Below are 24,341 nucleotides of genomic sequence, written 5' to 3' on the forward strand. Positions count from 1 at the left end.
CTGAATGCGAAAGTGAAGGAATTTCAAAGACTATTCCATTACCAATAGCAGGATATATCAAATTACAGTAATTTCACTATTACAAGCCGCACCATTTTGACTAAAATTTTGCTCCCACACCGGAAATGCGGCTTACACTCAGGGGCGGCTAATATGTGAATAATTTTCTGACATTTCCAACCCCAGAAGTGCAAACCGAGGTGCTGAGCCGAGCACCAGCCAGTAAAACCCGGGTTTACGCGATCGTTACAAATTGGTTAGGCTGTTGCGCAGCAGGTGGAGCCGGGGTCCCTGCTGGCAGCACAGGAGGGGGAGGGAGGCAAGGGAGCTCCCTCCTTCCCTCCTCTCTCGCAGCCTGGGGGAGGCAGGGGCTCTGTGCTGCTGTCCCCGCGGCTTGGGGGGAGGCGGAGGGCTCCCGTCCCTGCCTGCCGCCGCCGCGGGAGCGGGGGTGCTCCTTACCCTCCTGCTGCTGCTGCTGTGGGTGCCAGCAGGCTCCATCCCCGCATGCCGCCATGGGATCGGGGGGCTCCTTCCCCTCCTGCTGCCGCCGCGGGAGCAGGGGGGCTCCTTCCCCTCCTGCCGCCACGGGAGCAGGGGGGCTCCTTCCCCTCCTGCTGCCGCTGCCATGGGAGCAGGGGGGCTCCTTCCCCTCCTGCCGCCGCGGGAGTGGGGAGGCTCCTTCCCCTCCTGCCGCCGCCGCCATGGGTGCCAGTGGGCTCCCGTCCCCGCCTGCTGCAGGAGCTGGGGGGCTCCTTCCCCTCCTGCCGCTGCTGCCGTGGGTGCCGGCGGGCTCCATGCCCCCCTGCCACCGCGGGGCAGCGCCAGGCCAGGGTGAGCGAGCCCAGAGGCGGTGGCCAGCCCCGAGCGGCCCTGCCGAGCGGCAGCGGCGAGCTGGGCCACCTGGCCCCGTCGGCAGCCCCAAGCGGGCTGAGCCCTCACGGCCCGAGCCAAGCCAGTAAACCCCCCCATGGTCCCGCGATTCTGTTATTATTTGGCAACTTCGTTGCACGCGGGTCCTCGCTGCGAATGACAGAGCGGCTTATAATCAGGTGCGGCTTGTGTATGGACAAAGAACGAAATGTTTGCCAACACCCAGAGATGCGGCTTATAGTCAGTGCGGCTTGTAATCGTGAAATTACTGTACTTAGGAAAAAACATTAGGACTAACTCAGATGAAACTGAATGCTAATCAAAATTGTTTAATTCCTGAAGGAAAGACAAACACATTAATCTTTTTCTTTTCCCTGCTCTTTTGCAAACACCAATGATAATCTTACAACTTTCCAGAAGAATTAAGCTTCATTACATCTAAAAATTACTCACAAAATTAAATACAAAGCACTCATGTAAAGCCACAAAAACTGGCAATGCACTTGGGAGATGGCTCATCAAACTGGGAAAATCACAATAAAGCAGAAATAAAAATCACAAACCACAACATTAGCTCTGAGATTATTTTTTTCACACCTCCATCACTGTACTTTCACACATCTATCAAGTAAATTCTATATGATGCATTATATTTTTATAAAATGAGCGGTTATAATTTTTACAGCTTTTCAAAGGAAAAAAAAAGCTTTATGAATGAAGAAAACTTCATCTTGTAAATTAAAAAAATCTAACTGAAGTTTGTCAGAAATCATTCTGATCACTACAGTAAAATAAACTGCGGCAGAATTTACCAGAGATACCACATCACCTAAGAAGCGCTGTAATTATTATACATCACAATGCAATTGCTTCATTATCTCACAGCTATGTGCCAGAACACTCACTTGGGCTTACTGCTGACTTTTTGTTTCAAGATATTCTAAGCAGCTGTATTTTCCCTGTATGTGCATAATTTCTTGAGATTCCAGTTTGTGGTTCCAGGCTTTGTTGTTAGTCAGTAGAGAGAAGTGAGGGACAGAAATTCTAGAGCCCCCAGCCAGCATCTGTACTTACCCTGCTCATTGTTCCCTCCATTTAACAGAAGTTCATCATTCTGCCTTTTCATTTCTGTTATATACTTAAAGGCCTGATCTAGGATCATATTCTTGCTCTGTAAAAGAAAACATACATATAAAATTAGGAGAAAGTTCTAGAATTTGTAAATCCATTAGTGATGAGGATGCACTTACTCCAAGAGGTTTTTACTTTAAAAATACGCTCTAAATATCACTGGGTAGAGTTCATTTTCTCTTGGTTTGGGTTGGGTTTTTTGGAGGTTGTTTTTTGGTTTGGTTGCATTTTGTTTTGTGAGTGATACTGACCCTAAAATGCTGTGAGATTTTGCAGAGTAACATTTTCAGTGCTGGAGCTGATACTTTCTGATGCCCAGAGGTAGATACTAAGGCCACAGATCCTAAACAGCCAGCACCCTTTCTTGCTGATCAGCCTAAAATTCATGTTCACTAATAAATATACACATCACGTAAAATTTCCAGGATACTGCCTTGTAAATATTTATTAGAAAGGAAACAAACACAGAACAACTATCCAGGGAGATACATGCATGATTTTGAAAGTAATATACTAGGGAATATGGGAAGAGAAAATAACCCATCCAAAATAATCTTTTTATGAAACTATGCTTATTCTGCCTGCAAAACCCTTGTTTACTTAATTTCTCCTACTGTTCAGTACAAACAGTCTCTGCAAGGGATTCCACTATCTTGAAAAAGATGCTTCCATGCATCAACTTCAGAGCATTTGTCTTGCTTCATCTTTTGCAAGGAGAGTGACTTAAATTACTATTATTATAATTTCAGTTTCTGACTTGCTTTTAAGCCACGATATGAAGGATGACAAAATAAGCAGTCATATGCAACACTTTCAGATAAAATGCTCAAAATCTGTGTAACTGCATTCATGTGACCCTGCACTTGCAAATAAAAATTCTATTACAAGTGATTTTTAAAATACTAATAACTAGTGATATTTTTCAGTACAGTAATTTCACGATTATAAGCTGCATTTCTGGGTGTCGGCAACTTTTTGTTCTTTGTCCATATATAAGCCACACCTGATTATAAGCCGCATGTTACAATACAGAGTGTGATAAAAGATATCTAGTCTATCACCATCTGTTGAAGGTGGGGCAGTGATCCTTATCTCAACGGCAGATATTCGGCTAATGGGCCATCCATTGAAACCAGGCGGGGCATTGTTCTTTATCTTTTCACAACTCATCCTTCCTCCAGTGAGTCATTTTCTGCTAATGGCCCACTGAGTCCCACTGTGTGACTGATAAAATTACTTCATCCCACTGGAAGTTGTTCCAGCCAGGGGGAAGATCCCAACATTTCTTACCAAAATAAAAACAGAGGTTTTGAGACACTAAGGTAGCCCCTTTCTCCACTGGACTCCAGAGGAAAACCGGATTTCTCCACATCACCACTGGACCTCCAGAGGGAAACTGCACCTTCTACAGAACCACCGCTTCAACTGAATCACATCTGTCACTGCAAGGGGACTGCAACCACCATTTAATCGAACTGCTACCAACACCCTGCATGACAGGGTGTCAGGTTGTACTCTGACTTTGTCAGGGTTTGGAGCTCGTTTCTTTGTTGTACTGTATTTCTATTTTATTTCCCTAGTAAAGAACTGTTATTCCTAATTCCCATATCTTTGCCTGGAAGCCCCTTGATTTCAAAATTACAATAATTTGGAGGGAGGGGGTTTACATTCTCCATTTCAAAGAGAAGCTCCTGCCTTTCTCAGCAGACACCTGTCCTCCAAACTAAAACAGCAACTTTTCATTCTTTGTCCATATATGAGCTGCACCTGATTATAAGCCACACTTTGGGTTCGGACCAAAATTTTAGTCAAAATGGTGTGGCTTATAATCGTGAAATTATTGTATATTGATTTGGACAGTTTTGCCTTTGCTAATACAAATATATAAAATAAGTATTTATACTTCAACAGACAAAGAAACATTTGACAGGAAACTTGTATGCACCTCTGGATGGACACTCACCTGCTTAAGTGCTGGAGAGCAGGGAATGAGTTCTCCAATTCTGTTTATCCCAGCATTAATTTTCTTCTTTCGATGTCTCTCCACTGAGCAAAAATAATATGTACTGTGTTATCTGGTTGGGCAAGTCAGTACAACAGCAGCACAACTAGGACAATGTAAAAGTCCATAAATCCATTATTTCATTACACACTGGAACCTGGAATAGCTTGAGTGAGAGAAAATGTTCCTCTAAAGTAAATCTCAGTTATCAAATTAATACTCAGTGGAATCTAAGAGTTATAACATAAATAGCTATACCTTCAAAAGGTGGGGATATTTTGGACCCTTCATAAAAAAGGAAAGTTCCTAGAACTCAAAATTTGGGTTTTGAAACTGCTTTCTAAAAGTTTGATGACATTCTCTTAATAAGATACATTGATTACATTTAGGCATACAGAAAGAAAATGAACAAAGTTTATTGAAAGAATCAGTTTCAGATTTGGGAAGCAAAGCCATGCCTCTTAAATTCTAATGTCAAATTTAGCACCCAGAGAGAAATAATGTAGATTTTATCAGTCTTCAGGCTTAATTTTAAATTTATATTAACAGAGTAGCCAGCAAACACTGAACATAGCTGAAGCTCTAGATATATATACTACCAGTTACTCTTTTCTACGTTGAAAGGTTTAACTGTTCCGTAAGGTCTAACTGACTGGCAGTAAAGAAAATATTGAATGGAGATCAGTTCCAGTGAAATACCTGTTTTGGAGAAAGTCAGAAAATGCTTGATTTATAGTCTTCTATACCATTTACCTCTTCAATAGGTCTGAATATTGGCAGAAGGAGTTTACATCGTAAGTGCAGGAGTGTAAATACCTCTGGGCATGTTTTTTACAGACAGCATCTGGTTTTGATCCACCACAGTCAGCCTCTTTCAAATATAGTTAATTCTCAGGTAGATAGGTTATTTTTTTTTTCTGAAATATTTTCATGTTCTATGCAAACTTAAAACTGTTCAATGTCTTTAAAAAAAAAGAAAAAAGTTCCGTCATGGCTTTGTCTGGACTCAAACCATTGTGTTGTTTGTTCATGGTGCTGAATGAACCTTTTGATTTGTGCAGTTGCTCTGCTTTGGATAAACCAGCCCAAAGCCTGCCAGACTCTTCCCCAGTTCATCTCTGTGTACCTACTTGTAGAAGATGGCATTGGTGCTAGACACTGACTGGGTGCTGCCCAAGAGATGCAACATACAGCCAACATTTGCACACAATTTCTGGGGTGTCAACATCCAAGTGGGTGCCTTAGGAATAGGTTAGAGGTGTACTTCTAATCTAGGGAGCCTCTAAAGCTCTCAGGTAGGATACTTGTCTCTGTTATGACAGAGGAGGATATTAGTTGCATGTGAATGCCTATGCAGTTGTTTTCCTTTGGAATTGAACACAGCTGAAATTGTTTACTTCTTAATTTACTCGCTTTGGAAAGGTAGGGTCATTTGGAAAGGTAGGGTGCTCCCTCATGCTTTAACTTTGTACTGTGGAAAACAGCAAACTAGAAACAATCTGCACAGATATTTTATGCAAGGACACAGAAAGGTGTTTGATAGGGTGAGGCTTTTCCAGTGTACTAAACTCCTATGGAGGAACTTTCTCCATGCAAAGTATGTTTGACTACTCCAAAGTATATGTCCTTATTTCCAGACAAACAGCAAAGCATGATGTTCCTACCTGCATTATGTGTCTCCCGGTTTTTCTTTCTGTGAAACACAAAGTGAAAGAACTCATGTAAAACTGAAGGTTAAAGATCTGCATACAAACAAATATTTCTTTTATTATTTCTATTACATCTAAAAATACTAAATATTGTAGTCTGCTCTGTGAACTAAAACATCAGAAGTCACAATCAGATGTTCTTAGACATTGGTATTAAACAGTTTCTAACAAAAATTCATTCATGTTCAGACTTAAATCAATTGCAATGTAACAAGGCACACTGCAATATTCCACTTGATTATTGGTACATATTTATAATTTTATTTATATTTATAGTGGAGAGCTGGGTTTTTATGTTCTTATGGAACAGTGTTTAAAAAGGCCAAAGACTAAAAAAAAATAGTTTTGTTTCTGAGGAACAAGATAGTTAAGTATTTGTCTGAAATGTTGCTTTTATGTTCACTGGATCATTAAAACAGAAGAAAACTTTACCATACAAGTTGATTTTCCAGCCACATTGCCTTCAAACATCATAGCTTCTGGAGTCAAAGAGGCTTCCTTTGTGAGAGAAACCAAAAATACTATTCCTCTGCAGCTGCTCTTCTTTACTGTCTCAAAATTCTGAATAGGTGTGATTTGGGTATGTGAGGGTTTTGTTCAGTTTCAGATGTTCACCTGGGACTACTGGACTGATGGGAACAGTCATTGTGCAATGCTCCGAATTGCTTTACTGGCAGTCAATAAATTTCAAATATATACTCTACATATATATGAATAAGATGCACTATACACATGCACTAAGACAAATGCTTCCAGGAAGTACAGTAAAGCAAAGCATGTTTTTTCTGGAAAAAGAAAAATTCCAGAAAAAAACAATTTCAAAAATTTCTGTCCAGCAGCACATTCTCAGTCTAGATGTCTGCTAGGGTATGCAAAAAGCAGAGTAGCATCTTCTGCTGTCCTTTTCAATTGTTAAGGAACAGTTCAGATGTAACCAAGGTTAGAGTTAAGAATGCAAGACACATGTGGAAGAGGTGTGATTGCTATGAGACTATGAGGCACAGTATATCCTTTACGCTTTGAGTTGATACCTATTTCTGGTAACTCACTAAAGATAGTGTGCACCCAGAGTAACTTAAGACAAGGACGTTAATGTTACAGGTCAGACCCGGAGATATTGCTAAGAAATAATGCTTAAAGATGATCATTAATACTAAATAAGCACAAGATTATAAGGACTGGAGAGACCCAGCTATCCTTTGGTTGACATTACCATTGCAGAACACAAAATACTCTACTAGTCAGGTAAGAAAGAGTCGTGAAATCCACAAAGACTGAAAAACTTTCCGTAGGACAAATCAATGCCCTCTCTGAGCTTGTCTTGATCATAAATCATATCCTACATGGTTAGTAGTATAAGATGAATGCTGCATTTAACTAAGGACTGAAGAACTCCCCTATTAATCACGTATTAGGCCAACCTTGTTAATACATGGGAACAAAACTCTGGATAAGTTGGAGTGAATGCTGAGTCACTGTTACAAATTTTGGTCCTAGTGTTGCTGTACAACCTCAAAGTTTAAGTTTCAGCAGAGATTTGAGCTGTGAGATCCAGATTCCACTGGGAGTTGAGGAAGAGATTTAAAGTACCCTGTCAAAATTAGTATAGTTACCCCCCAATATCTACAAGGAGCCTCCACAAAAATAAAGGCTGTGCTCTAACCAAGGCAGTGACACAGTTTTACACAAATAAGAATAGTTACTGATACTTTGGCATAGATAGGGCAAGAAAGAAACTTTTGGATCAACCCTGATGAACACAAAGAACTTCTTGTCCATACCCTTATTGCCGAACTTTTAGCTAGAACCTTAGTAAGTGCAACACGACTGCAGACCACAGAGCTACAAAACAGTAATTTTCCCACAGAAACTCACCGATGCTGCTTCTTAGTAGGTGTCTCATTCTCTGTCATCTCTGGCATGGTTTCGGAGAGGAGTGCCTGAAGAAAAATCATGGAAGGAATTAAAAACTCCTGCACTTTTCTGGATTCTTAGCCCATGACATTTACAAGGCTTTGCCTTGGGCCACAAGGATGGAGCCCTCTTACAGTGTAGGCACAAATCCATCCCCCTGACTCAGAGCAGTTGATTTTATGACATTAAAAATTAACCATGTTACCTATTGGAATGTTTTGCAAAACCTGTCTGTAATGAACTGCTTTCCATTTTCTCATTTACTGTAAATACAAAAACTACTATGATCCCAGCCACTTTAAGCAAACAAGAAGAGAAGTTAAGAGTACAGTAATTTCACGATTATAAGCCCCACCATTTTGACTAAAATTTTGGTCCGAACCTGAAGTGTGGGTTATAATCAGCTGCAGCTTATATATGGACAAAGAATGAAAAGTTGCTGTTTTAGTTTGGAGGACAGGTGTCTGCTAAGAAAGGCAGGAACTTCTCTTTGAAATGGAGAATGTAAACCTACTCCCTCCAAATTATTATAATTTTGAAATCAAGGGGCTTCCAGGCAAAGATATGGGAATTAGGAATAACAGTTCTTTACTAGGGAAATAAAATAGAAATACAGTACTACAAAGAAACAAGCTCCAAACCCTGACAAAGTCAGAGTACAACCTGACACCCTGTCAGGCAGGGTGTTGGTAGCAGTCCCATTAAATGGTGGCTGCAGTCCTCTTGCAGTGACAGATGTGATTCAGTTGAAGCAGTGGTTCTGTAGAAGGTGCAGTTTCCCTCTGGAGGTCCAGTGGTGATGTGGAGAAATCCGGTTTTCCTCTGGAGTCCAGTGGAGAAAGGGGCTACCTTAGTGTCTCAAAACTTCTGTTTTTATTTTGGTAAGAAAAGTTGGGATCTTCCCCCTGGCTGGAGCAACTTCCAGTGGGATGAAGTAATTTTATCAGTCACACAGTGGGACTCAATCAGCCATTAGCAGAAAATGACTCGCTGGAGGAAGGATGGGTTGTGAAAAGATAAAGAACAATGCCCCGCCTGGTTTCAATGGATGGCCCATTAGCAGATAATATCTCCCGTGGAGATAAGGATCACTGCCCCCATGCTCAACAGATGGTGATAGACTAGATATCTTTTATCACACTCTGTATTGTAACGTGCGGCTTATAATCAGGTGTGGCTTATATATGGACAAAGAACAAAAAGTTGCCAACACCTGGAGATGCGGCTTATACTCAGTGCGGCTTATAATCGTGAAATTACTGTATATGACTTTTTCAAATCGGAGGGGGAACAGCTGAACTCTCTCTTACCAGCCCTTCCTCCCTGAATCTGCACTTAGTTCCCAGTTTGAAATAATGCACAAATGCTAAGCAAACAACAAACTACAATGAGGACATTTAATTAACTACAAATTTAGAGTGCTCTTAATGCAGCCGATTACAAAACTTACTTGCTATTAAGCAAGTTATTTATTTAATTACTGTACAGATTAAAATTTACTTTACAGATTAAAATAATTTAAATTACTGTACAGATTAAAATTACTCAAAATAACACCCCTACATTCTCAGATATATAAAATTCAGTTAAAGTTATGAAATAACAGCCTAATAAATTGCACCTAACTTGTCCTCATCTTGAACAGGTTGGTAGTCTGTATTTAGACAAACAAAAACATTATAAAAATACACAAAAGTTGAGATTAAGTCAATGATGGTTGAACACATATCTACCAGAGAAATGAATTTTAGAGAGCAAGTGACATAAATATACTGTAGATGACAACAGGAAAAAATAGATCTATTTTTGATGTCTGAGCTCTGTATTTACTTTCACAGTTCCATTCGCTCTCTTACCAACTAACCTGTTTTTGCAACTCTTCCCATGGACCTTCAAACTCCTTGTGGCTTCACCTTTCCTTGGCTCCTCCTGGAAAGCTCATTGGCTTCTTTTAACAGACTTCATATCTTTAGAGTATTTTTTGTCTGTTTGTTTGGACTGTAGGGAAGTGGGGGTGGTTTTTAATATAACTTTAAATACCAAGCATTTCTTAATGTAAACTGAGCCTACCACTACTGGCACTGCCATGAGAAACAAACCCCCAAAATAATATCCTTATAAATCAGAAAGCCAGACACCTATAGAGCTCCCAAAGCACTGAAGCATACACTTCACAAAGTGCTCTGTGCACACATCTGTGTGTATGTGTGTGTCAAACTAACAGAAATAATCTGTATTGTACCACAACTGAATTCAGATACTGCTTATACTCTAGAAGTTAATTGAATGTAGTGCATTCAGTAGAGATTGGAGGAGGAGAAACATTGATGCTGTTTACCATTTTAATTTTGAAGTACTTTCTCCATTACAGGAAAAACCTGGGAGATGTTAGCAAACCATAAAATAAACAAGAAACAACCTATGAATCGATCCTACTCAGGGAACTCAAAGTGTCTGAAGATTTCAGGAACATAATTCAACTCCACCTACACAACAGTGTTCATACTATCACAAAACTGGACGCAATCCTCTCTGAGTTACAGCACTCCATTTTCCCACTGGGTGTTACACACAGCCTACCTAAACACAGCCACCACAGCCCTCTCCAGCCCAGCAATGGGAACACATCACTTTCTATTTATATCCATTCACAGACTTTGCTTTCTCTGTGCTCACTGACCATCCCCTGCATAAATTATGAAAACACCTGACAAAGTTAACAGTCTTTTACTGTCTTGTCTGACAGTCTTTTACTGTCAGAGGAAGCAGTGGTGCAACTTCAGCACTTCCATGCACACTCCTATAAACTGTGTTACGTCATCTTAAAAACAAGATTTCTTCTTGTTGAAATACAATTAGCTTACTTCACTAACAAACTTATTTGAGTTTATATGTAGTAAGATTAATCCAGTTGTTATCCCAGGTTGTCCACGTTAATAAAAACTCACAACTCTGAAACCCAGGAAAGCCAGTTTCCCACCCAAGGCATCTATCCCTCCTGCATACAGCTGGCGATGGTCAATAGTACTTACTCACTGATTCTAGCTGCATTCACTGTACCAGGTGATGATGAAGGGGTTAGCTGGGAGACTTTAGCAGATCAGTGATTCTGATTATAAAAAAGAAATAAAACCTGGTTAGAGCCCAGCCATCTCGGACACTGCTGGCAACCAGAGAGATGTTCAGGCGTTCTTGGAGTGACTGAAGACAGCACACCTCCTTTCAGCGGAGTTTTCAGTGTGCCAAAGCACCCCAGGAGAATCTGTATGCATAAAGGCTACCAGCAGAGGCAGGAGAAGCACACCAGCTGCCTGGTAGTACTATACTTGCGTATCCAGCCCTGAGGCAGCACTTTGTGTAGCAGGTTGTTGAGGGAGGGTTGGTTCCCTTACTCTTCCCTCCTCTGTGGAGAATTTTTTCCATTATCATGCTAAAGAAGTCTGCCGGGCGGCTCCCCCAGCTTTTGATTGCTCAAGACAAAGGGACGGCTGGGGGCTGTCTCCCTCCCTCAATCGCGGCGGGGTTTGGGAGGTCTGAGAGGCTGGTCGTTTGCTTTCCTTGGGACACACGCCAGTCCGAACGCCGAGGAGAGAGGTTTCTCTGCGGTCGGATTTGCCCTGCACCCTACCCTGCTACAGCCTCCTGCCTCTGAGAACACTGCTGAGAACCAAGACCCAAACGGTGAGCAGGGAGTTCTTCCTTCACCCTTCTCCCACCTGGCCCTGCTGCCTCCGCCTCCCTGCTCCCGCCTGCTGCTGCCGCGGCTGTGAGGGGCCTGCACCGCTCTCCACCGGGACCGTGCGGAGAAGAGTGTCTGTGACAGGAAAAGGGACTGGGACTGAATTTTGTTCTGCTTTGTCACTGATCTTCATAGCTGATGTTCTCGTTTGTCTCGTAGACACATATTAGTAAAGAACTGTTATTCCTAAACACGTATCTTTGCCTGAGAGACCCCTTAGTTTCCAAATTATAATAAATTGGAGGGAGGGGATTTACATTCTCAATTTCGGGAGGAGCTCCTGCCTTTTTCTTGGCAGTACCTGTCCTCCAAACCAGGACATAGATGAAATAACTATCCAAGAGGACAAAGGGGTCACTTCATTCAGTGTGTACAGTACTGCTTCTCTTTAGTGAGGATGTGAACACATGGGCACAGTTCTGGTAAAGCAAAGCTCTCAAACATGCCTAGAAAAAGGAAGATGCTGGATTGTGTCGTGTGGCATTCACATACCCTGTTTATTGACTTCTGCACCACCTATAAAGACAGAGCTGCTGTGTCAGTTATTGGGCATTATGAGACCATAGCAAATATGCCAGAAATCAAAGCAAAAAGATAAAAGAGGTCCTAGTTTTGGTGAACTTAGCATTTTTGAAAGGCTAGTGTATTCACCAAGCAACCATATTTTTTTAATCTTGCAAATTTATACAGTTTGACAACCAAAGAACTATTTCTGTATTGCAGTGTATTTAACATAGAAAGCATTAATATGGATTTAGATGGCCAGCCTCCATGCAGGGTTACAGATAAAGCACAACTGTGTGAAGGTAAGGACATAAAAAAGCACCCATCCACAAATACCCCTCCCCATAGCAGAGACACAGCTGTTCTGACTCCAGCTGCACAGTCCAAAACACATTCACAACCCCACCTTCCCCCTGCCCTATGTCAGAGCACCCACTTCTCCCTCCTGACATAAGTTCTCCATATTCCTATAGTTTGGCTTCTTCTGTGTCCACTCAGCAAAGTTCTTTTTCGTAACAGCAGCCATCCCTATCTCCCAAAGTCATGATATACACAATATTCCAATTGCCTTATTTCTTCATGCCGAGCAGATGCAGAAATGATTCAGCAATTCACAGTCTGGAACATAGATAGACAAGGCATAAGTGAAAATTTGTGCTGCAATTTATTAATACAGTTTCTAACCATTTTTTGATCCTGAAAAAGAACAAAAAATCTTTATTACATGTCAAAGACCCCACTTCTTTCTTCCTCCTCTGCCCCTTTTTTTAAAACTATCAGTAAACTTCTTCCAAGTGATGCTGTTCCCTGCATATTTCAAGTCATTAGCTGCCACACTGAGTGTATAAGCCTCACAAATGTAAACTTAAAGTCTGTATTTGATATGCTTCCGTTCCACTGGGATCTACAGCCCATTTCATAAAGGAGATATGGCATAGGAATGCTGTGACTCTTACCCTAATTTCATTTTACTGTGGAATTCCTTCAGGTGAAGTTTATCAGTTTACCACTCAACCAATGCTCCCACTTTCCCGGTCCCAATAAGAAAAGCAAGGCTATACACTATACACATTACCTAATTAACCAATTAGTTTATTTTCAGGATCACTAAAAAGAAGTAGTTAAATTTGTTAAGCAACACACCTATAAAGCTCTGGGCTTTCTACTGATAACTGTACCATGAGAAATGCAGTGAACTGAGGTTGTTTTTTTCTGTTTTTATTCTTTGCATTTTATTTGATACTCCCCAAAACAGCTCAAGCTGGCAATACCAGGGAGGAGGTTTTCTTAAGGGCTGCTGAAGATATGGGCTTTGTGAATTAAAAAGAAAATAAAAATACTGCCTAGGTGGAGATTTCTGAGGGCTGATGAAAGTTTACACTGTCTCCATTTCTCCCCCTCAGCTGTTGTATGACCACAGCTTTGGCAGTGGGTTTCCCTTTACTTCTTCCACATCAGGTATTGCTTCTTCATGGCAAGACCCCTTCATGGATTCTCTAAAGCAGAAGACATGTATTTGCCTCATAAGCTCAGAGACAAATGTATATTAAGTTCATTCATGAAATATGCTCACTTAACTCAGCTGAATGTTGTCTGCAGAGAAAATGTAGCAAAATTCAAATTCTTAAAACAGATGAAGAAGCAGCAACCTGTAATTTATATTTATTTAGCACCAAGCTTCCATCAAGCTTTATGTAGTTAACAGCTTTCACAATCTCAACCTAAAATATTGATTTTAATTTAAATGCAATGTCATCCTCAGAAATTAAAGGATGCTTTGTGTTCTGAAGATATAACATAATTTAATCTCTTCTATAGTTCTGAAACACAGGGTATAAAACTTAAAACCAATTTATTTAAACATCTTCTTGTCTACCCATCTTTCCAGATATTATTCAGCAAATTTTATGAAATCTCTTCTTCAAAACATTCACTCAGCAACTATAAGAAAAAGTTACAGTAATTTCACGACCATAAGGCGCACCGGATTACAAGGCGCACTTTTGGGTGTCGGCAAATTTCTGAACTTTTGCCGATATGTAATGTGCACCGGACTATAAGGCACACTTTTTTTTTTTTGCAGCGAGGATCCGCCCCCAGATCCCCCTGCGCGGTTGCTGGCCCTGCCTCAACCCAGCAGCCATGGGCCCCCGGGCCCCCCTGCAACCAGCAGGAGCAGCGCCGTGGGCCCCCGGGCCTGCCTGCACCCGGCAGCCACGGGGCGCCGGGCCCCCGGGCTCACCTGCACCTGGCAGGAGCGGCGCCGCGGGCCCCCGGGCTTGCCTGCACCTGGCAGTCACGACCCCACGGCCCGGCCTCCACCCGGCACCCGCGGCCCCGCCTCCACCTGGCAGCTGTGGCCGTGCTGGCTCCCCCCGCGGCTCCCGGCTCACACTTCCAGGTTGGCAAATTTCCGAAGGTGCACTTCCGGGTTCGGGCCAAAATTTTAGTCAAAAGGGTGTGCCTTATAGTCCTGAAATTACTGTAATTTAAATTATTTTATTAGGCATTAGTTTTTCACTCCTTATTTAGGAATTGTTTCAAAACTTAGTATTCATTTTAAAAAAGAAAATACTTATTCCAATCTGTTATCTTTGGCTGTAGAAGACAATCTTCCTCAAATTAGTAAAGCCATTCCATTTTTTTGCTTCAGGCAGAAAGAATTTTTTTCATATGCAACTACACATATTCTGCAAACCTACCAGCAGTCCAAATCTTTCTTCCTCTTAATATCCTTCAGCAAGCTTATGCTGTTACACTTCTGCCATCTCAGAGTTCTTACTGGTTTTGTAATGTCTCATGATAGCCTTAAGCTAAGATCAGTACCAAAGCACAGATAAGAACTACTCAAATGCTTTTTTCCTGTGACAGTGCCTTTTTCACCCAAGCAACTACTAGAGCTCACTTCTCCAATCTTCCATGCGTGATTTAGAACAAGGCTAGCTCTAATCAGGGACTTAATCCAACCTTTTAATGACAAGCAAGGTGCCCTTGAGATCAAGAGACACAATTTACTGCCCTTTCTTTATTCCCCCTTGGAACAGTTCTATTTCAATTTTGTATTTACCTAATAAGATGATTGCAGGAAATATAATTCAAAGTTTACCTCTGTGATTGTTACCTGTGTGTATTAACTACCGTGGCCTATCAAAGCAACTTGCTAAGACTACCATATAGGAAAATGAAAAATGTTATTTTTCCTGATAGGAGGAAAAAAAAATCTATCAGTTTGGTTTCAGAAGATGTTTACAAAAATTTGGGAGTGAGCAGAGGAGAAGGAGTGAGGTCAGGTAAGGGACTGGACAAGGCTGGGTCTATGACCAGCTCTGCAGCATGGATGTGCGTGCTGACCAGCTGGCTCAGAGTGGGCACTGCCACCTTGTGCTGAGGAAGATATTCCTGATGCAAACCAGTTGAGAGTTTCCAGGCCAACCAAACTGTTCCCAGAGCTTTTACAAAAGGTAAGAAAAGACAACCAAAGCCAGTAAGCTAAAACTTGTTACATGGGGCAACCTTTTTTTTTTAAGGTGCTTGCAAATAACAGATAGAAAGAAAACTTCACTGCTTTTAGATATTTTTACTCTGCCTCTTTTGTTTGTATTATCTAAACTCAAATATATTAGTATTTTTCCTCCTGCTGACTTAAAGCAATAAGGTTTTAGTAAGGCTGTTATATAAGAACATGCAAGAGAACTAGAAAGAAAATGTTTAGGTTTTTTTTTTTTGTAATAGCATTGGAGGAAGAGAAAGGGTAATTATTCAAGTGATATTCCCTCATATCTACATTAGTTTTGTTTTCATTTGTAATTTTCAAAATATCAGTAGCAATCGCACTGACCATTTAGTAACATACAGCAGTTTTAGGACAGCATAGGTGTAGGGTCATTGGGTCATTCTGAGAAATCCTGACCAGATCTGCTTAAGAAAACTTTATAAGGAAAAAACAACAAAAAAACCAAAAAAAACACAAACTTCTAACTTCTCTACAGTTGTTCCCTCCCAAGTCTTCTTATGTACAACATAATTTCTTTTTAAACCTTAGAGAAGGGGCAGAGATAGAGCTCTTGTCCACAGAACCAAGACTCTTACTCACTGCTTATGGTCTGGAAAATATTTAAGGAGAAGTATCTCTGCACATTTTGCACCCAGATGAGAGCTGCTGCCACCCTCACACATTGTGCAGATGATCTTGGTACTGCAAATAAAGTGAAGTGAACAAAGTGGATGTAAAGGAAGATGCCTCTGGGAACTATCTCCCGTGGTCTGGAGCAATTGTTATAGGGGAAGCAGGCATTTGGGAGCTAAAGAGTTGTGATTATGCAACCAGTGCACAAGCCAGAATCACAAATACCAGAGCTCTCCCCTTAAAGCATGTCTTCAGCTACTTCAGATCAAAATAAGGGGAACACATCACTTTTCCTTAGGAAATCAGGAAGGAATGACCAGGGAAACCTCTTGATCCCCTGTTCTCAGCACTGTGCTGAGATTCACAAGTTACCACATAGCAATTTCACTAAGGAAATGAGAAAGTGTGAAAAATGTCTCTATGTCTCAAGACAGTGCTCAACTCCCTGGCTTCCAATGCCCAATGATCTGTGGTACACTTCAAAACAGAAAGAAAAGACAGACATCTAATTACGCTGCACTTAACTTGATGCTTGAAAGGAGCTACAACTGTGTTTTGATGGTGAAAGCTAAGTGGATACAAAGTGAATTGCAGGCAAGTTCCTCCTAACACAGGTCATCACCTCTGTGTGGGTTAGGTTACCTGTATCAGATGGTAAAGATTGCCCCTGCACCAGGCTGAGAGTGCTAACTCCTACGCAAGAGCAGCTGTTGGTGAGCCAACCTTGCAATTTGTTGCCTAAAGAACAAGTAAATATTTTCCTGAAAAAAGCTGAAACATATAAGTCATCATGGTCTCCAAATACTGTGACCAAGGTGGTTACTTAAAACTTGGGAATCCATCCATATATGAAAGCTGTATTTGAATCACCGAAGACTGACTGGACAAATGTAGAAGCTGTAAGTCATCATATCACAAAATGGTTTGGGTTGGAAGGAACCTTAAAAGTCGTCTCATTCCAACCCCCCTGCCATGGACAGGGACACCTTCCACTACACCAGATTGCTCAGAACCTCATTTGGCCTTGAACACTTCCAGGGATACAGTATCTGCAGCTTCCCTGGGCAACCTGCTCCAGTGACAGCCAGTCCAATTCTGCCATCTCTGTGACCTTATCTACAAATGAAATCTCTATCCAAAGAGAGTACTCGTCACAGAGCCTGATAACCACATAACCAGATAATTTAGAATTACAACATAAAAACATTCATTTTGGCTACAATGATTTAGCCAGAGCAGTACTTTTTGCTTCAGTGCTTTGGTTTTAAGCTGAGCTCTTTTTATTTTGCAACTACAAAGGATCCTCACATAGACTGTTCATAAAACCACATACAGTCCCTAAGAGGTATCAAGTCATTTTCTGACACATGCCAAACTGCCTTGCTGCTCTCTCCTGAGGACCCTAACCAACAAGCAGTGCAAAATATCCTAGAACCAAAATGTTCAAGGCATCCAGAGAGTTTATGCATCAAATTTTTAGATTCATCTCTTCAGATAAGAGTCATTCAGTACAAAGGATTACAGAGTCAAGTTCTCAAATATTTTATACGCTTGGGGTTTGAGAAACCTGATACAAACTACAAACTCATCAAGGGTTCATGATATAGGAAGCATCATTCTATGGGCCTGCACTACAAAGTTCCACTACAAGATGAAGAAGAGATCAATCCTGATATTCTTTTACAAACACTGCCCTTCCAGAGTTAAGCGATTTCCCTATGAATCTTAATGGGGTCAAAGGCAAAAATGGCTGAGGTAGATGGTACCACAAAACAGAATTTCAGATTTAATGTATAAGCTCATCAAATAAACTCACTAATTACATTTCAACGAGCTTTCAAAGACGAGTGCACACACACTCTGACCTCAAACCCCAGAAAACCAAACAAAACCTCCATAACTTTGCAACGTACATTTCATAGGCAGACTACTCACAAAAGATTTTGGTTGACAGAAGATGGCTCATTCTCCTTCACAACCTCAATGCAGTTACACCTTCGCTTTTCAGAGGTTATTTTCTTGGACCCATGAAGTGGGTGCACTGGGCAATATCTTCAGTTCCAGAAATAAAGGACTTATCTTGCAATCTGGATGTTTGACAGTTTTGAATAATACTGGCAGGGATAAAGCTGCACATTATTTTAATTATATTTAACAGAGAGGTCCACAGTAAAGTTATCTGAGCCCAGATGACCAGAGAAAGCAAGCACACTTTCATAACACTTTTCAAGAGGAAATTTTAAATCAAAATCAACACACTTTAGACACAAGAAAATCTAACTACTAGGTGCAAATCCATAGAAAACCAGAATTCAATAATTCCACCACTTTAGGAACTACTTACTTAGCTTAGGAGAATTACTGCAAATAAACTGTGAAACTAGGAGTGGGAGAACTCCACTGCATTCCTCAGCAAGTGATAGTTCACACACTTATTATTTCCAAGCTAGGAAACACAGGGTCTTCCCATTCCTGCCCAGAATAAAACAAGAAAATCACAAAGTAAGATGGACTGTAAAGCCTCTTGAGACAATTTACAGATGGGATTCTCCCCGAGTCTTCTCCAGCCTGAACAATCACAGCTCCCTTGGCCTCTCAAGATGACAGATGTTCCTGTACCTTGAATTTGTGGCCTTTCAATGGACTATCTATGATACATCCATGTCTTTCTTGTACTGGGAACCCAAAACTCAACACAAGATGCCAGGTGTAGCCTCACCAGTGCCAAGCGCAGTGGAAGGATCACTCCCTCAGCTCACTCACACTCCTGTATCAAAGAGAGCCCATTCGCAACCTTGGCCACAAGGACACTTTGTTGGTTCATGTTCAACTTAATGTCTACCAGGTCCTTTTCTGCCAAGGTGCTTTCCAGCTGCATGGCCCTCACCATATATTGGTGGACTGATTTGTTCTTCTCCAAGTGCACGATTTTGCCCTTGTTGAACTGCATGAAATTTCTGTCAGTCCACTTCTCCAAGCAATAAATGGGAAAATCCTTGAGATGGTTATCTTCCCCTGCTGCCTCAAGTCCTTCAAAACAACGCTGAGAGATGCAGCCTCTTCCCTGGTTCACTGCCACTCCTCACCCAGGAGGCCAGATGAGAACACTACATCAACTTAAAATTTACATTGCAAAAGGATCACAGAGATACCCCACTCTCCCAAATAAGTATACTGAAACAACAAGATTGCTTTTCATGGTGGCAGTGCTGGCTTAGTATTTGTGAAACTATGACCCAAGATGATGCCAAAACTAGTTAATCTTGTCCAATTACACAAGAAGTCACAGAATTTCCAGCAGGTGAGAGACTTACGTGGAAGAAGGAGGGATTTAAGCTATACAGGCATAATATTTAAACATTTCTGAATTAAAGCATCTCTAAATATTAGGGATACTCCAATAGTGAAAAAATTATGTTCCTTGTTGGTGATTTGGAGCACCATTTTACTACTGGAGTAAATGAGCAAGAAAAATGTAGCATGTATGGAGTAAATGAGCAAGAATGAAGTAGCATGAAGCTTTGTACAAGAACTGTGTGCAACTTCTAGCTAACAGCTTCACTGACACATGAAAGGAAAGCAGAGTCCAACTTCAAAGGTTGAAAGCTGGCATGAATCAGGTGTCTCTGAAGCCAACCACATTACAGACTACAGATGCAGGCTGACACCCTAAATGGACAATACTATTTTCACTTAAACTTCAGTTACTTGAAGAATAAACAAATCTTCTCTCCCCGTAAAACCCTTACACTGCTATTAAATGTGTCAGCAGGCTAATGGACAATGTTTTCTATAATCTTTTCATGGCACTGCCCACCACACCAGAAGCTGGAAAAATGGATCATAGGTTCTGAGGAACCTGGATTTAGACCTAAAAGTTAATAGCTCCATACCTGGATTATTCTAGCCTCACTAGAGATGAAATACAAAGAACTCATTCAGGTATAGGAATACCAGCACGAGATGTACTCTTAGATGGAGCTGATCTCAATTCGTGGTTTTCACGTTGGTCAGTTAACCTGACAGAAGTTCAGGTAACTGAGTGAGGAAGACACTTGTTACCAGGAAGCATGAAACATTTTTAGCAGCCTAGTACCTTCCTCTTATCTGAATTACAATGGCACCCAGCACAGCTGATGTAGGAGATTGCTATCGTAAGACATGGTTGCAAAAGTAACTCATTCATCTTAGAGGACTAAAGCCATAGCTTTCATACAGGAAACAAACCCAGTTTACACACAATTTGTCAATCTTGTGCACACAGCAGAATCTCTTTTGTGCTTACTCTAAGCATGACAGCAGCACTAACTGGTAAGGTAGTAAACCAAAGTACACTTTGGACACATTATATCCACACATGAAAGCCGGAATTGTATTTTAAACAGCAAGTTAGGTCTGCATTATATAAATCAGGCACTGTATAACATTTCCTAATCAAGGAGTTGAGACATTTACATGTTTTTACTGTAATCTGAAATAACTTGAACACTGCTTGAACATTCCCCCCCATTAAAATTGAGCACCCATCATGGCCCAGAGTTTCAGATGAGACAGTTTTCAATTAAATAACACTACTGAGCCATGTCCCTGATGAAAATGCCAGTGAAGCTGTGCATACAACCCAGGTTTTTAAATGAAAATGCATGTGTAAATGTGTGCATGCATACTATCTATCAGCTTGAATGTTCCTGATCTTTTCATAATAACTCCAGTTATAAATCTCAGGGCTCTGAAGAAGTGTACTTGCCTCCAGCCTAATGGACTGTCCATCCACAGTATTGCCAGTCATTTTATAATTCTTCATCTCAGTTGTGTTTGTGACCCTTTAATCAAATTTAATCCCTCAGGAACACGTTCTCCTATTTTGAAAGGTATCACTGTTCAAAGTGGCACAGACTTTGTGGTACTTTTCACAAGTTCTTGTGACACAATCAACTATGATCCATTAGGAAACCCTTCAATCAAATGCTATGCTACTTATACCTCACCCCAGCCAGGTGTCACTTACAAAGTTATTTTTAAGACCTTAAAAAGCACTACTGTACAAAAATTAAACCACAGAATGGCTCTTGTCAAACCAGCACATCCCAGCCCTTGACTTCCAAACATGTCTATTTCTTTCTACAGCATCCAGCTTCAACTCATACGTTGCAGTAATTCAGATCCAAGCAGAACATGATTGATTACAATGTCACACACTTTGTATCAAAGCATTTTGCAAATTAAAAAATGTGCTTAAATATTTGGAATGCACTTTCCCGAATCTCTCTGTAGTGTAGTTCATTATACATCAATATGTGGAAGCCAGAGATGTTCTTACAACTTCAGCACATGGGAGAAACAATCAACAACCAAACAATGCTAAACAAAGTACCTCTGTAACTCCTCTGCCTAAAAAGAGTCAGGAGCATCCCCTACATTAACCTAAGAAGAGCTGAGGTGAAAAACAGCTGGAGCAGCTCAGTCAGCAGAACACAGTCACAGAATCTTTGCCTTCTTGTTCCCAATGTTTTTGGCATTTCAGACTGCAGCTATACTTCAGCTACAAACGAGGTCCACAATGCACACAGCAGGCGTGGGCCAGGCACATGTCATAGGGCCACTCCAGTGACAGTCACTTCAGTCTGTCCCTGGCAAGCTCCTCAGAACACTACTTGAAGAAGCAAGAATCAAAACAGCAACATCACTATCAAAAACTTACATCCTAATGATCTCTGCAGATGACAGACTCCTCTAGGATCCACCATAATTTTTCATCTACTCCATTAAAATCTTCCTGTGTATCCATAACCTAATGGAATAAGTCAATCTCTAAGGGAATAAGTAATTTCCAAACACTTCAAAATTTGAAATGTTCTTGTGCTGTTTCACATACCTGTCATAATATTTTGAATACAAGCACCTTAAAAATCATGCTCATAACACAAGCATTTTTCTAAGCTTATTTCCCATTCAGTGGCAAACACATTTTCAGTTGTCAAATGTATTTAATCCCAAGATGTACCTGTGAATTATTGTTATGGCACTAATTGAAAATCAAAAATTAGAAGTTCTAAATCTTTATAATAATAAGCATTTGCTCATAGGAAGTTTCTTCCTTCCCACAATTCATGAGCAACAAACAAGGCTCTGAAGCTGGTTAAAGTGTTACATAACACAATCATATTAATAAGATGGTCCAATGACTTGTATATTTAAAGCAAAGCTAAAATCACGTCTCTAAAACAAGCTGTTACACTACCTGACTTCTGGATGCTTAACTGGGCCATCATTATCTCTGCTAGAAGTACTTAATAATTGCATATCTAGATGAAGTCTAATGGATGTCCAAGTTATCATGCGAAAAAAAAATACAGTTTTATGATTTTTGTACTTATGGACAGAAACTCAAACATTGCCTTACTTTCAGTTTTTCCCTACAGACTTCCCTGGACAATGGGCACCATGTGCCACAGCTGTATCTATCTATAGCTATATCAATAGACTCAGTTCATTTGTGTTGTCACAGGGAGCTGCATTTTAGGTGTCCTGCCCTTAATCTGAACAGTAACTGTGAGTTACAAACACTTCTTCGTTTGTCAGTGTTGATTTTCCTGAAACTGAAGCCTTCCAACTCTTTAAAGCCTCTGTTGCCGGCAAATTTGACTGAAATTGGCCAGAGAGCTCAAATTAGCAGGCAGAGAAGGAACAGACAGACACATCCATCAGACCTCCTTTAGGAGACCGAGCTTATAACACGCCCAACGAGAGCCCACGTTAGCTACGAGTGACAGAACTCTAAGTAAAAAAGCTGGCCCTGTACGCTCATCATCCTCTGAACTGGGCTGACTTCCCGCTGGGGTTCACTAAACACGAGCACACGGCCGCGATGGACTGAGGATCCCGTATCCCGGACTACGCCAGAAGGGAAGATGCTAGACTAAGGCGCAGTGCCCACCTCTCGATGCTGCCGAAGCGAACTCCCTGAACGGAGACTTACGCTCAATTGTCTCCCAGCACCAAGACTGCAAAGCGATAAAAACATGCCGCACTCCAAACCTCCATCGCTGCTTACCCCGACTTTACTTCACCCCAGCCACGGTACGGGCAGTCCCTGGCAGCCGCACAACTCCTGAGGAGCAAAGCCCGGGCACATCCACCGAGCCACGATCGCCGAGGGCCCACACCGCCAAGGGCCGCCCGCACTCTGCAGCTACACCCCGGCCTGTCTCGGCCCCGCAGCCCCTGCCCGGGCCGGACTGGGCACACCTGGGCCGGACAAAAGGGCACCGGCCCCACCGGCATCGCGGGACGAGCGCGGCCCCGGTCCAGCGCGACGTCCCGGCCCCGCTACCCCGGCCGCTCCTGTCCCCAGTCCCTCCATCGGCACTCACGGTCGGTCTGGGCGAACGGCGCGGCGGCCCTAGCGCCAGGACCATCCTCCGCCGGGCGGACACCCCGCGCCAGCCCCGCCACCACCTCCGCGCCACTGCCCATCTGCGCAGCCCACCCTGCTGCTCATGCTGCAGCCAATCGCCGCGCGTGGGGCAAGCCCTCATGGCCAATCAGCAAGGGCCAGGCTGGAGAGGGCGTCGCTCGCCCTCCACTGTGCGGGGCGGAGCGGGCGCGGGCCAATCGCCGCCACAAACATTGGCGGCACGGGCCAATCAGAGAGCAGAGAGGCAGAGACTGGCGTCAACAAGGTAAGGTGGCCGAAACAGGAACTGGCGGGGAGCGGCGTCCCGGGCGGCCAATGAACGCAGCGGGAAGAGGCGCGGGGAGGGGCGGGCGGCAGCTCTTAAAGGGGCAGCAGCTGCATTGAGAGGGTGAGGGTTGTGGTGGTGGGTTGGTTCTGTGAGGCATCATCGGCTCCGGTCACGTAGAAGAGACCGTGTGAGAAAGGACCCTGTGTTATTTTGTGTGCATTGCTGTCAGATGAAACAATCTCGTCCTGCTAGGGAGAGAATCATCCGAGCGCTGCCCTTCGCCGACCTCACCCGGGGATACGTGAGAGACCTCAGCAGTGTAAAACATCCTCGGCAGTCAGCCTTCTGGAACGGAATGGAGGGCAAAGATAAAGGCTGGCTAACGATTTGCCACAGGGAGCTGTTGACGAGGAGCCCAACTGCGTCCTGTGACTGTCCTGTGCTATGAGTGATGCTTCAATAGGCATTTTTCCTTAACTTCGTCACACACTCTGCTCACGCTTAATTCTGGGAGAGAAGGCACTCCATCCATCTTCCTCGTAAGTTAAATCAGAGTTTAGGTAAAGTGTTGTTTTATCCATGAAATGAGGGACTGTGGATCATTAACAATTCCACACTACCTCACTTTTTACTTCCTGCTAACACCTATTTCAATTATCAT

At 42.2% G+C, this 24,341-nt stretch overlaps 1 protein-coding gene across 5 annotated transcripts in view; it reads right to left on the reverse strand.

Moving 5' to 3' along the window:
* The window catches only part of USF3 (upstream transcription factor family member 3), a 30,885-nt gene extending 7,427 nt beyond the window's left edge, over nt 1-23,458 (reverse strand). Inside the window, exons 1-7 of one of the 5 annotated variants that reach the window (XM_033051091.1) lie at nt 23,369-23,448; nt 10,663-10,735; nt 9,491-9,624; nt 7,588-7,652; nt 5,668-5,696; nt 3,965-4,047; nt 1,945-2,041 (exon numbers count right to left, since the gene is read on the reverse strand). In XM_033051091.1, coding sequence (XP_032906982.1) covers nt 1,945-2,041; nt 3,965-4,047; nt 5,668-5,696; nt 7,588-7,634 — 256 coding nt within the window. In that variant the 5' untranslated portion in view covers nt 7,635-7,652; nt 9,491-9,624; nt 10,663-10,735; nt 23,369-23,448. Of the gene's footprint in view, nt 1-1,944; nt 2,042-3,964; nt 4,048-5,667; nt 5,697-7,587; nt 7,653-9,490; nt 9,625-10,658; nt 10,736-23,368 lie in introns of all 5 variants that reach the window. The other 4 variants (XM_033051090.1, XM_033051092.1, XM_033051093.2 and 1 more) reach the window with 4 other exon arrangements.
* Nucleotides 23,459-24,341: the final 883 nt, after the last annotated feature.

This window comes from Catharus ustulatus, chromosome 2, assembly GCF_009819885.2.
Source record: "Catharus ustulatus isolate bCatUst1 chromosome 2, bCatUst1.pri.v2, whole genome shotgun sequence".
NCBI lineage: Eukaryota > Metazoa > Chordata > Aves > Passeriformes > Turdidae > Catharus > Catharus ustulatus.